The sequence below is a fragment of the Polypterus senegalus genome, chromosome 16, assembly GCF_016835505.1.
Source record: "Polypterus senegalus isolate Bchr_013 chromosome 16, ASM1683550v1, whole genome shotgun sequence".
In the NCBI taxonomy this organism is placed as follows: domain Eukaryota; kingdom Metazoa; phylum Chordata; class Cladistia; order Polypteriformes; family Polypteridae; genus Polypterus; species Polypterus senegalus.
The window spans coordinates 53,968,807-53,982,807 of NC_053169.1; the positions used below are offsets into that span (position 1 = coordinate 53,968,807).

General features: G+C 35.2%; 1 protein-coding gene across 3 annotated transcripts in view; it reads right to left on the reverse strand.

The window, feature by feature from the left end:
* Nucleotides 1–14,001, reverse strand: part of ero1b (endoplasmic reticulum oxidoreductase 1 beta) — a 98,494-nt gene that overhangs the window by 17,536 nt on the left and 66,957 nt on the right. For 2 of the 3 annotated variants that reach the window (XM_039737760.1, XM_039737761.1), the window contains exons 6-14: nt 13,860–13,933; nt 13,642–13,762; nt 13,516–13,562; nt 13,104–13,118; nt 12,029–12,058; nt 7,257–7,349; nt 6,925–7,165; nt 4,500–4,569; nt 362–448 (exon numbers count right to left, since the gene is read on the reverse strand). In XM_039737760.1, the coding sequence (XP_039593694.1) occupies nt 362–448; nt 4,500–4,569; nt 6,925–7,165; nt 7,257–7,349; nt 12,029–12,058; nt 13,104–13,118; nt 13,516–13,562; nt 13,642–13,762; nt 13,860–13,933 (778 nt within the window). The remainder of the gene's footprint in view (nt 1–361; nt 449–4,499; nt 4,570–6,924; nt 7,166–7,256; nt 7,350–12,028; nt 12,059–13,103; nt 13,119–13,515; nt 13,563–13,641; nt 13,763–13,859; nt 13,934–14,001) is intronic. The other variant, XM_039737762.1, reaches the window with a different exon arrangement.

Sequence of the window (14,001 nt, forward strand, 5' to 3'; positions counted from 1 at the left end):
TAAGCTGCTACACCCCCGCTATTACCATGTACAGCCCGTTCTCGAAACCCCACCTCCCCATACTCTTTGCTTGTGAACTCTGCGCCGCCTTGTCCACGCTATTAGCTTTAGCAATATTTGCCCACCCGCTGCTCGTTCCTTGCCATCTCTGCAGATCATTAGATCTACTAAGCCTGCAAATCTGCGGCTGTCATCTCACAATGTCATGGAAAATGACAGCCGGGCGCTCAACTAAATTAGCTGGGAGGAGCGCCCAGCTAAAAGACGCTAGGGAGAACACTGCTAACCCAAGATTAAATTCTTTTGCTTATAGTGCTCACAAAGTCAAAATGACAAAACTTGAAACGAAGTTGTGACATACCTGAAGTTTGCCCCATAAACGACACTTGTTGCAGCCAACACAGTCCATTATGCGTGATATGTTCTTAAAGTGAAGCCTGAACTCTTCCTGACAAAAAGAAGAACATCAGCATTTTAGTTTATTTCATAAAAATCCAATGTACAGTATAAGGATTAGTTAGTACAAACTACTTGAGATTTCACATCTACTTCATTTCAAATCATTTTGCTGAAATTTATCAGTTCATTTTGACCAGGGGTCCTCAATCCCAGTAATGGAGAGCCGCAGTGGCTGCAGGTTTTTGTTCTGACCTGGTTGCTTAATTAGAAAGCAATTCTTGCCAATAAAGCACTAACAAGCTATGAAATTAAATTAACTCTGCTATGTCAGGTCATTCTCATATCCTAGATTTTCTTTCCCTTTCTATCATGCAAATGATTTGAAGGCTAAAATGGACGAGTAATTCTCAGTCCTTCACTTTTTTCTCTTCATTTTTCTTCCAAGTATTTAATTAAACCCAATAGTGCAGATAAATACAAACAGGTGTAAATGTAAATAAGCTAAATGGAGAAATGCTGCTCTCTCTTGTCATTTGCATGTTATTGATAATAAGCAGCAATTAAAATAGTTGTTTAAGACAAAATTAAGCAATAAGGGCTCAAAATCACTCAAGTGAAGCAGAAGTGTTACTTTAGCAATAGCAACTGGGTTGGAGCAAAAACCTGCAGCCACTGCGGCTCTCCAGGACCGTGATTGAGGACCCCTGATTTTGACCAAAGTGAAGAATTTAAGTTTAAACTCAAGCATTTGTGGTCCACACAAAAAAAGGTCTTCAAAGAGTGACTAACTGCCCCCCAAGGTGCCTTGCTTTCAGACTCTTCATTTCTGAAGTTTTACTGTTGGATGGTAATTTCACAGGACAATCAATTCAATAATTACTAATGACAAATGTATTAGCTCTTGGGGCAGAGGTTCATAAATCACAGTTTTTTTCCCTAAACTGAAGTTCCTGAGTACAACAAGTATTGTGTAAGGCTGCCTGTATCCCAAATCACATGGCAAAGTTCATACATCATACACATCAAATACCCATCTCCATTACCTCCTTGCTATGAAGGGTAACAGAAAACCAATTTATAAGAAAGTGAGTTTTAAAAAATAGCCTTTGAACACCTGAGACAACAGCACTACAAGAGAGCTTCACAGCAGACAGGAACAACCATGAATGCCACAAGAATCACAAAACCCATAAATCCCTAATGCTGAAGTAATGGCTTGCATTTTCCTCACATTACTAAAGCTGTAGAGCCAGGAAAACTGAAGTGGAAAAGAACAAACACATGTCTTGCTGCAGCCACAAGGATAACAGGTACTTTTCTGTCTGCCTGAACAGTCACACAGATTCATTTCTAATATTCTTTTTATTTTATTAGTTTATTAGCAAATAAAGATTTAAATTTTGCCACTCTAATCAGTGAATGTAAGGCATATATTACTTTTACATTTTGTAATTTGTGAACAGGCAGGGCCTTATAAATGGAGTCCAGTATTTACTTTATGCATATTTCTTTGGCATGTCACTGCTGTAACTGCCATGGGGGTCATGCAGGAGGCCTTCATGGTCATCAGCTACATTGCCTATGATGCAGACTAAAACTCTCCAACAGTTCCGTTTACACATCCGCCATCTATGCCTTCTCAGAGTTAACTAAATGAACAAACTAAATATATCAATATTGTGAATTCTTATGTATGTCCTTTGGCTATTATCATTTATATTAATGTTACTTATGCTTATCATTTGTATGTATACTTTATTGGTTTTGTTTAGTGTTTGGTTCTATGCATGGAAGCTTTTTCTGCCATATGCTTCATTTTTTGTGGACAGTTCCCCAGGCTGCAGGGCCCTTGTCAGTCTCACTATGTTTGCTTGGTATTTGGCAAGTTTTCCTTTTATCTATTGCTATTTCTTTGTATTTACTGTTTTTTCAACTCTCTTGTTTCTGTTTTTGGGATTCTGACTTCTCGAAAGTGTTTTAGGACTTGTTTAATTAGGACTACCTTGTTGGCCAATCGTTTTTGCCTCCTTTTTTACTTTGTAAATTGTTGATAAATAGCTACTTTTATAAAGATTACTGTGCTTGCAAGCAGGAGTTCATGGTTCCCTATCCTGCAAAGCTGATTTACTGTTATTTTGGGACTTTCATGTATATTTCTTGAACTCTAAAACCCAAGCACCTCTGTGGCAGTGGGAGTGCAAACTCTGGTTGCCTTCACATGCACCCTCTCTGCATAGACATCTGAGAATTCTGGCCTGCTTTCCTGTTTATTCTTGGAGGTCAAACACTACACTACTTTGGCCATACTGGCCAAAGCTATATGGTTGAGACACCACTATATATGCAAAGCAACAGCTATAGTCTGATCCCATAAGGAGACAAAAACTACTTAAATAACAAAACATTAAACAACTATCTGTTCCTCATATAATAAGTGGTCTGACACTGCTTTAAAAATGAAGACTTTTCTTGCTACTTTTACCTGGTCTAAAGAATAATATCAGCCACTTTAAGGTGTCTCAAACTAGTGTACTGTATTTGACAACAATGACCAGTAAACATGGTAGAAATGCATCTGAGGAATAAGCTCGGATGGACAAGAACATGTGCTTTGAGTCACAAGAAAGGTCAAAACTACAATCAGAGCAGTATATGAACTAAAAATATCTAACAAGTTGTAAAATTTACCTCGTTAGAAAAATTGGTTAAAAGACAAGGGAAATGGATCTTCTGCATAGGTCAATATTCCAGTAAACTGGATGCTGCACAATTCCTGCACTCAACAAAGTGACAAAATTACCATAAAGAGGCAGCATCCTCAATTTCATAATTTGTATTTCACATACTGTGGGGTTCAGGACAACCATAAGCACCCCCAACAGAGTGGAAGAAGCATTTCAAAGTTCATCCTTTAAATGATGGCAACAGAAACCTGTCAATTGGTAACCATGTCAGCTTGTTCTATAAAGAACACACTAACTACAATATGGATAAAAACCCAAAGGAGTTGAGCGAGTGTGTTGTACAGCATGCACCAATTCAGTTCACTACACATGGCACTTTAGTACATAGTACATGCAAGAACAATTTCACTGTACATGTCCTAAAATGACCCTATTAACCTATAAATGATGTTATGCTTGTCAACATATTTTAAACAAACATATTTGATTTTCCTGTAAAACAGTGTTTCCCAAACTCAGTCCTTAGGACCCCCTGTGGCTGCAGGCTTTTGTTCCAACCACATTCCTAACCGGTGACAACACCTGATAGCACTGAGCTCATTTAATTAGCTGTTTTTTTTTTTCTTTTATTCAATATTCAGAAAAGCATGGCAGCATGATTTTTACATTTATAAATATTTCTGCTTTTGCTCTAGATTTAAATGCTTAACTCTCTTTTGTTGATTTCATTATACTTTGCCCCTTCGCTGTGCAGTTTTTTTCCCCCTTCGTTGTATCTTATTAATGACAATTTAAAACGAGCAGAGCAGACACGCAGGCAAACAACACAGAATAATCAAAGCCTGCAAAGTACTTTACCGTTAGACCCACTAATTAGCAAATAATGGAATAATTAAACAATTAGAACACCTAGAAAAGTAGGATGAAAATCAAGATGAAAATACTGTATTGTAAAAAAAAAAAAACCTTATTATTCCCATATAACTGCTTGGGACATTTTAATATATATATATATATATATATATATATATATATATATATATATATATATATATATATATATATATATATATATATATATTTTTTTTAAACAAACTTAGTTTTCGAATTTCTATATTGTTCCCTAAACACAGAACTTGGGAAATAACACATCACTTAATTAGCACAGGAGTCCAATTAAAAACAGATGCTGGTTGGAACAAAAACCTGCAGCCACAGGGGGTCCCCAGGACCGAGGTTGGGAAACACTACTGTAAAATATTTTTCACTGCAAAATAAACTTATTTTTAAGATTTATTGAAACAAATATCCAAGGCATCATTAGATTTAATTAAATCTCCTGAAGAAAACACAATACTATTGTGACATTTTAAACAGGGGAATAAACAAAAATTTGACAAACATTTCAATATTTACCTTTAGAGTTTTTGCTTCCATTTTGTGTCCAGCAAACATGGACTTTTCATCAAAGTGCATTGGAAATGCTCTGTTGGAGAAAAAAACCAAGCGTAAGTACAAAGTTTATTGCTTAAAGCATACATTCCAATCCACATGGCAAGAGAAAATGTCTCCTATTCATATTTAAAATATCTTTAAATATTAAATGAGTTAAGTCATATTTTTCTATCCTTATTAAATATACTGGGGAGACTTTTGGAAGAAACAAAAGGGCATTGCTGACCTGGCCCTTAACCTGTACAAAAGGTAAATAGTGCAAGGCCTAATTTTTTCCATGAAAATAAAAATCAAATGAAAACACTTTAAAAGAGTCATTACATTGTTCCAAATACTGTACAGTCTGCAAATACAATTTCTCACTTCTCTGTGTTAGATGAAAGGCCTTTCTGCATAACAACTGTATGAATGTCAAGTAATAAATTTATCCACAAATTGTCCCTGTGGGAGCTACTATTTTGGATAGTATTTACAAATTTCCCGACTGGGTATAATGTTATTTCCCAGATGCAAGAATTGTGTATCAACATGCATGTCTACATTTTGTCTTTTGGGAAAGTCATGATGACAAAAAACAATGTACAGTATGAGTAGGATTTCTTTATAGTGCACCTCAAAATAAAATCACTTGGTAGTAAAAAAGGGAGAAAATACGCTATTGTGTAAAATCAGTGTGGTATTAAGTACAACTGTAGCATTCTATGTAATTTGTCTTCAGCATTTTACATTCTATGATTAAAGGGAATCTGCAAACTGAGCAGTGCCCTTTAAGGGCTAATGTAGAGTGGTCCTGCACAAACTACTGGTCTGACTATAATGTCAGTACTGGTGTCCTTTAAAAACGATGGTGTGAAAGGGTGGTATGATTACAAACAGAATGCTTTCTTCATGCATGTGTAGTTTCATGATTGCCGGAAAAGATGAACAGCATTGTATGATTCCAGACAGTATGAAAGCTTTGTAATTGAAAAAGGCTGACAGCTGTGCTCTAATTTCAAAATGTATGGGACAAGCTCTCTATTGCACTATTGTGGAAAATCCTTCCTATTTAATTGAGGTCAGAACAGACCACTTAAAGCACTGCATGGCTGTTAACTGCATTCACTTTCCAATATAGCTAGCAATATCCATCTGAAGGCATTACTCTGTTCTGCAAGCCTACTCTAGTTGTAGCATTTAAAATTTCAAAAGTATAAAGGTAAAAACAACATAAAACTTAACACCCCACTAGCAATGCAATACAGCAACTAATATACTGTAATTGAAAACAGCTTGTTTTCAGTTTGACTGAAATGATGTATCAGTATCTCTTTCAACCAGTTATTTATATTATGGGTTGTGGTATACAAAAGTATAACAAAATCCACTGAAAAGTAGAAAAAAGGTAAACAGCAACTACTATGTTAGAAGCTGCAGATCTGAGGATAGGGAAGTGGACAGACAAGTCATATGAACATAGGAAGCAATGCTCTACTACATACACTGTATATCAAAGCTGTGAAACAGAAAAAAAATACGAGGGGGAGTCAAGCTCAAGTTAGAAAATGGAACAAACCTTAACAAAACTGACAATGGCATTTCTCAATGTCATCTCCACCCTTCTCAATACACTTGTGCCACCTGCCTGAAAGTGCCTGGATTCCAACAGAATAAAAGGTTTTGTCTCGTGCTCATAACCACTCGTGCACCTGAGTTACTGCCAAACACTCCATGCCGAGGGGTACTACAGTCACTAGTGCAAGTTGCTGGGGCTCGCTGGAGACCAATGTGAAGCCTGCTATTCTATCCAAGCGGCAGGGACTGCCGTCTCAAGGAGTCCTTTTGCTGCAAGGCCCACACACTGCTAAGAACACCAAGGCTTGTCTGGTGAAACTGAACTTTGAGATATTGCCACATCCTCCTTATTTGCCAGATTTGGCACTGTGTGACTTCCAATTGTCCGGACCACTAAAAAACATCTGGGTGGTTGTTGATTCAAGACAGATGACGATGTGAAGAAAGCAGTGCACGACTGGTTGCAAGGTCAAGATAAAATCTTTTATTCTGCTGGAATCCAGACAATTCCAGGCAGAAGGGTGGAGACGACACTGAGAAATTATATTATCAGTTTTGTTAAGATTCATTCCATTTTCTAATAAAACCCATTTTTTAACTTGAGCTTGACTCCCCCTCTTAGGACACAATTCATGCTGGAAAAACAGAAAAGGTTATCATCTTATCATCCATGCAACCATGAACTGGAATGTGAGTGTTGATGGGTAGATGTTATCATTCACAGTGCTTGTTAATGTTTATTTATAATAAAATGCTGTACTTACTAAATGAACGAAACAATCTACAAACACCTGAATTGCCACTGATCTAGAAAAACACAAATGCAACTTACTTTGCCTCATTAAGCACTTGTAAAAGCAGCTCCTTTGTAACAGCATCTTCTTGGCCGTTTCCAGTATAAAGATCCACAATGGAACGCTCAAAGTAGGACGCCACCTTTGACAAAGCCCGCAATTCAATCAAGAAAAGGAAGTACAAGTTCTTCAGCCGTCTTGTCCCCTCTCCCTTGGTTTCAACAAAGCGATGCTGAAACTCTTTTACATTTGGTCCCCATTTTGGTTTCCCAAAAACCTCTGCATGCAGAAAGATTTTGTATGTATGAGAAATGCACAAAGAAGGGAGACAATTTAACCCACAGTAACAGAATACAGTTTCTTCACTTACCAACATTTAAATGCTGAGCACAAAGGTGTATGTTAATGCTTGTATGAAGGCCGGATATCAGTCTGTAAAAGACTCTTTTCTCAAGGCACAAACCTAAACAAGAAGAGTCCACAACATTAAAACTTAATTCTCCTCGCTCCCAGAAATGCCATAAGACATTCTCAGTTCTTCACAAAATTAAACTTGCAAGTAAAACCTGTATTATTAAAAATACTTTATTTAAATGCTGCCTTTTGTTATAAAAACATGTGATTGAAAAATGATACAAATATACGTTCATCGTGCTACAGTGCCAGAAAGTAAGTTGCAATTTACAAGTTATTCTACGTAGCATAGTTCATATTTTCAACAATAACTTATTAACATATCAGAAGGACTCTGAATGAACAAGTAGATGTGCATTAACTAAAAGCTGCAAATAAAATAACTCCCAGAGCTATGGAGAAATTATGGCCTACACCTCCTTACAGAAATACTTCAATTCAGTGACACCTACAAGATTCAGAGTAAGAAACAAATTTTGCATTTCAAATCCTGGCACAACTTCACAATGCGGTTTAGGTTAGAACTTTAACACTGACTCTCCAAAAGTCCTTTTTTTTGACCATTTTCATTTTGAACTAAACAGTCCTGCTCTATAAACCAATTGCTCTTCAACTTTAAAGATGGACAGATTAATTATTCTACAGAAGGTTCTGAAACAGCCGAGTTCATGGCTCTTTCAATGACAGATAGTCAACAAGTTTCTGGCAAAGAAAGGATTCTCCAAACATGACATTACCCAACTATGCTCCACTATTTGTCAAGTGATTATGGTGTGCATTGTTACCTATTCACCAGGCATAAAGGGGATACGCATGTTTTCTTCCCTGACTTCATTAAACATAATATTAGTGGATGGAATTTAAAAGAAATTTATTGATAAGCAGTTTAACCTTAGTTAAACTGGATTAGTGTTTCTGCAATTGTACTCTGAACTTTTTTTCTGTATCTAGTGAGCTACAATCTTATTAGCCTTTTCTCCATGTTCACAATGGAAATTAGGTGAAAAAAAATCATTACTATAGGCAATAAGTTGATAATACAAAAAGGACTGCTTTACAAGTGGCTGGGGATGTCATAGCACATGACCGTTGTCACTAAAGTGTGGCTGCCTCTGACTTGCCAAGATAATATAAATGAAAGTTGCAAAGAAAACCAAAACAAATCACTGGAAAAATTGATTAGTGTGACAGGGGCTTAAAATGCAGGCATATTAAGCTGTGTGTTCAATGTCAAAAACTAAAATTAGGCCATCATCTATAAACAACTCCGGGTTAATGGATAAAAAAAATGAGAAATTCAATTCTGATAGTGAAAAACAAACAAACACAAACTTACCCCAGTAATGAATTCCACAAATGGATAAAATAACAGTTGTATCTACATGACTAATAACCTTTAGAAAAGCAAAGGCCTCAATCAAAGAAGGGTAAAATAAATCTAAGCAACATGCTGAATGTGTATGGTGTAGATGTAAGTGATTTTTAACAAAGTGTAAACTATTCCCATTAAACTTTTAAAATTCAAGCTTTGATAAACGTCATACTTAAAAAAAACTGACATTCCCTAGGAATTTTAAAAACCAAAATGTTTTAAGCTCAGTCTTCTAACAATAGGTTTGTTTTACTCTATGAGGTACAGAAAATCTGGCTCATAACAAAGGACATTAAATGCTATTACTGCAAGTTTATGGTGGTCTCTTCTGAGAGACAATCACTGTGGTAGGTTTTTCATTACATGTGATTAGGTCAATAGGGCTTGCAATAATGGAGCAGAATGAGGACAGTACATTTTGCATCTCTGGGTCTATTTAAATATTTAATACACCTGACTATTCACAAGTAACAATGTAGCTTTGTTCTCAATAAACAAGCGTAATAGTAGCATGGGACCACGTCAAGGGAAGTATTAAATGACTCAGTAAAAATCAGGCCCTTCTGAAAACATAAGCCATCAATCTACTCAGGACTAATTAAAGCTCTCAAGTAATTGCTTAGTTTCTTGGGTAGGTCTTAATTCTACACGTGTGAAAGTGGAAAACTATGGCATTAAACAAGTTACATATTAAACAGTGCACACAACTGTACACACCCAAACTAATGTTTACAGGAAGGTTAAAAGCTTGTTTTGAAATTTATCCAAAAAATGGAAGAACAGTTTAAATTAACATTCACCACATTTGACACATCCACAGCTTAAGAAACAGAGCATCATTTTAAAAGTACGAGACTTATGAACAAATATTTGCATGATGAAACTAATATCTAGTCGATTATCATTTTAATGAAAAGGCAATGCAAATCTTGCCACAATTCTGACAAACTATTTCCTTATCACCTAATAACACAATGAACAAACTGACAGAGAAAATGGAAATTGATGCCGATAATGGAGGCGAAATCAGGACACCATCCAGTTGGGCTCATATTGAGTTTATCTTGTCACATAGAAGACTCTGCAACATATTTTGGTAGAAATAACATAAATTCTAACACTACCACATGCCTGAAATTATAGCCCAAGACTATGGTAGCTATCTTTTTTATCGATAAGATTAATTTACACTTAATATTTTGGTTCAGCAAGGGCTATTGTTTAGTGCTGCTAATTATTTACTATTGTTTTGTTACTTAGCTCACTGTTCTATTTTTTGACATGTTTCCAAAACGGAAAGATGACCCACTTAAAACAAATTCAACCTGTTCCATTGCGGGCCCAGTTTCATAACAGTCAGGTGTGGCAATGCATCTGCTTACTTGAAATATAAACTGCAGCATGTTATTCAGACAGCAGAAAAGACTGGAGGACTGACAACTGCACTCTGCTGATGCACTTTATACCTCACAAGTCAGAAAAGGGGTTGGAAATATAATCAAAGACTACACTCACCCAGGCTGCCATCTCCTTCAGTTACTACCATTAAGGAAATGTTACTGGAAGCTAAAGGCAAGAACTACTTGGCTTATAAAATGTTTCTTTCCTACTGCAGTCACTATAGTTACACACAGTCTCTGATTCATCTGTGCGATTTTTCTCCAGTTTCCAAACTATTCCATCCCATCTAAATTCTGATTATTTCATAAGGACTTACTTGATATGTGACTGGGCAAGAGTGCAATTCTACTTTAATATATTGTTTTGTGTATTTGTTTTGTGCAATAAATTTTTCCCTTCTACTGTTCACAATGTTGTAGAGGTGTCATGTATTGTATATTGTCCATCCATCCATTATCCAACCCGCTATATCCAAACGACAGGGTCACGGGGGCCTGCTGGAGCCAATCCCAGCCAACACAGGGCACAAGGCAAGAAACAAATCCCAGACACACACTAGGGACAATTTGGGATCGCCAATGCACCTAACCAGCATGTCTTTGGACTGTGGGAGGAAACCCAGGCAGACACGGGGAGAACATGAAAACTCCACGCAGGGATGACCTGGGAAACGAACCTGGGTCTCCTAACTGTGAGGCAGCAGCGCTACCACTGCGCCACCGTGCCCCCATTGTATATTGTATTATTTGTATTTACCTTGTAATGTGTATGGATGGAACACCCAGAGAAATTCCTAGCAACTATGATGCTTGGCAATAAATAAAGTTTAAAGTTTAGACGTGAAGTTTAGCTAAAGGTTTTCACAGGAGTTAAAGCTGAAGACCTGTTAAAACTATGGCCCTGGAAGCAGCAAAGGCAGACCTACACTTACTGTAAAAGCTCACCTGTTCCCTGTGATAAAATGATACACTAAAAAAGAGCAAAACAAATGCACAAAGAATTGCAGCACATGCAACATAACCAATACAGCAGAAAAACACAATGCCAATGACAATGTAAATTTACATGACACATTACAAATAGTTTTAAATGCACAGTTTAATATATTCAAACAAAATTTTAGTTATGAAAAATGTAATCTCAGTATTTGATTGACAGCCCAACATCTCACATGAATTTGCCTAAAGCTATGGTTAGATCATCTACTGATGTGTACTACAGTATGTAACATAACAAAGTGTTCACAGTCTTCTGTGATGGTCACTGAAATACCTGAAAGCTTTAAGTGTTTAGAATTGAATCAAGGTTTTTTTTATTTTTTTATTTTATCATTATTAAGTGCATAGGTACATATTTTTTATCCCTGTCAATATAATTTTAAGTCTAACTAAAGTCTAATGAAAATAAAACAAAACTGCAATATCGTATTATGTCATGATTCAGGTATTTGGATAAAATATCTTTTGGCTTATTTGAAAATCTTACTATACTCTAAGCATTTGATTGTAGTTATAAACTAATGAGAACAAAATTATGTTTTCTGCTGCCAGTCTTTTTAATTATATTAAGATGGAAAAGTAAATGCTGATGAATAGGTTTACATCCATCCATCTTCTTAAATCAATTGTATTAACTTTCTTTTTTTATTAAATAGTCCAGCCTTCTTCTTCCACACTCACCATCCATACCCACTTTGGCACATTATGAAGTTGATAATGTTAAAAATCTTTAACATGCTAATGGTAATTTTCTTTCATTTTGTTCTTAACAGTTGTATAATATAATGAATATTAATAAATAAAATATTCTGCCAAGTGAGAATCTCAACTGACAATTAATTCATTTATTTAAGGTCTACTTAAAATATGTTGCTTATGCACCAATGCTATATTTGGGGGAAGCAGGTTAAAATAAATTAAACAAGAGGACAAAAAACTAAACTAATTTATACTTGCCTTCTAGCCATTTGTAGAATCCCTCTCCTGCTGAGGGAAGAAAAAAACAAGAACAAAAACAAGAAAAAAACAAAGCATATGTGACTTTTATTGCTAGAAATGTTTTTATGAATTAAATGCAAAAATCACACATTTTTTGCCAAACATCCCTTTATGTTCCACAAATATATCGCTACAAGACATTAATTGACCAATAATTACTTTTGTTAATTAAATGGTGCTTCTCTGCACTATAGAATGTTTTTGACATACTTAAAAGGAGAATGTCTTTCTCTTTTATATTTTCAGATCAATCCTAACGGTTTACTTGTTACACTCAATAAAAAAACTTACCCTACAGAAATATCTGGATGATACAATTTTAACAATGAGCAGTAGAGACCACCATATATTTACTTATCATATAGAAAAAGTGCACTAAATTATTAGCATTGTTTTACGGGTTCTCATTCAAAAAAGAATTGTATCAAGAAAAAATTACAACAATATGATTACATAAGATATAATATAGTCATAGGCTGGCTGAAAATTAAAATTCTTTGTGTAAACCCATTTAAGTCCCCATGTAAAAATGGTCTCAGAGTCAATTTGCTTGTATCTCGATATGCATGGTAGATGGTGTGCCTACACTGACATTACCAGAGTGTCCTTCTATTATGTAGCGGTGTGTTACTGTAACAAAATGCAGCACATTTTAATTATACTCTAAAATGGAAAAACAATAGATACAACAATTAAATAAAATAATTTAATCTGAAATCTATGCATACAAATTGAGAACATTCCAATATTAAAATACAATTTTTTAAAATGTAAATAATTTGGGGTTCATGCAGTTCAAGCATTTCTGGTGTTTTATTCTGGCATATGAATGAACTTGTATGTATATAGCACAAGTAGGAATGAATTAACAAAAGAGGTTGTTTATATTTTCCTGGGACTGCTTCCTATATTCAGTATCTTATCTTCATACTTAACACATACCGAAGATGATACTACACTGAACACAGATGTTGTAGTTTGCTCATTTTTTTTGACTATCATTGTACTAAAATAAGAAAATGCTTTTACTTACCATCATCTTCACCACCTTAAAAACATAAAAAATGAATAAACATAACTGTTTTTAACTCTAAAACAACCATATTCTTGTTATAGCTGACAAGTTGAATAGTATTTAAGAAAATATTATTATTACAAATCATTTCGTTCTTCATTTGTTTATACATTATATCCCTCCTCTAATGTGATACCCTGGATATTTTAACTGATATAGCTTCATCTAGTTATTTATTTGTAACAAGCACCGAAACTATGCCTACTATACCCTTAATAGAAATACTAAAACATCACAATGGAATAATGTTACTGTTTTCCATTTTGTTTGTTAATGAAGGAAAAATAATGGCTGCATGCTTACGGTATTTTTATTTGCAATGTCACTAATAAGACACACTCACAAAAGAGCAGCAAATCAAGAAATATACCTCTGCCTGGAGCCAATGGGTTTAAGGGCCGGTAAACGGATCTTGGCCTGCAAGTAAAGTCAGCAATCATTTAATTTCTAACTTCATCGATTATAATTTTATCAAAATGCAATTTCAATAACTCACTTGAAGCAGTTTTCTTCATATATGCTGTTCCACACTCTCCATGCTGATGGTCCTTTGTATCCAGTATATCGCTCAGGGTTTAAAAGGAGGTCTACATACTCTGCATTAGGAGAAGTCTCATCTGAAAAAAGAAGCTGGTTAGATAAATATACTATACTATGTACTGCTAAATAAGTTCTAAATGAATGTTAAATATTATAAATATAAAAAAATTGTACCATCAAGTTCACAAAAATGGTCTTGTGCATCATCATGTCTTGCCCAGTCTACAAAAGCTTCTTTACTTTGATTGCTGGAAGAAAGGAAATTAGATTAAATAAAACTTTGAATTGCAGGCATGGGAAACCTTTGCAAATTGGC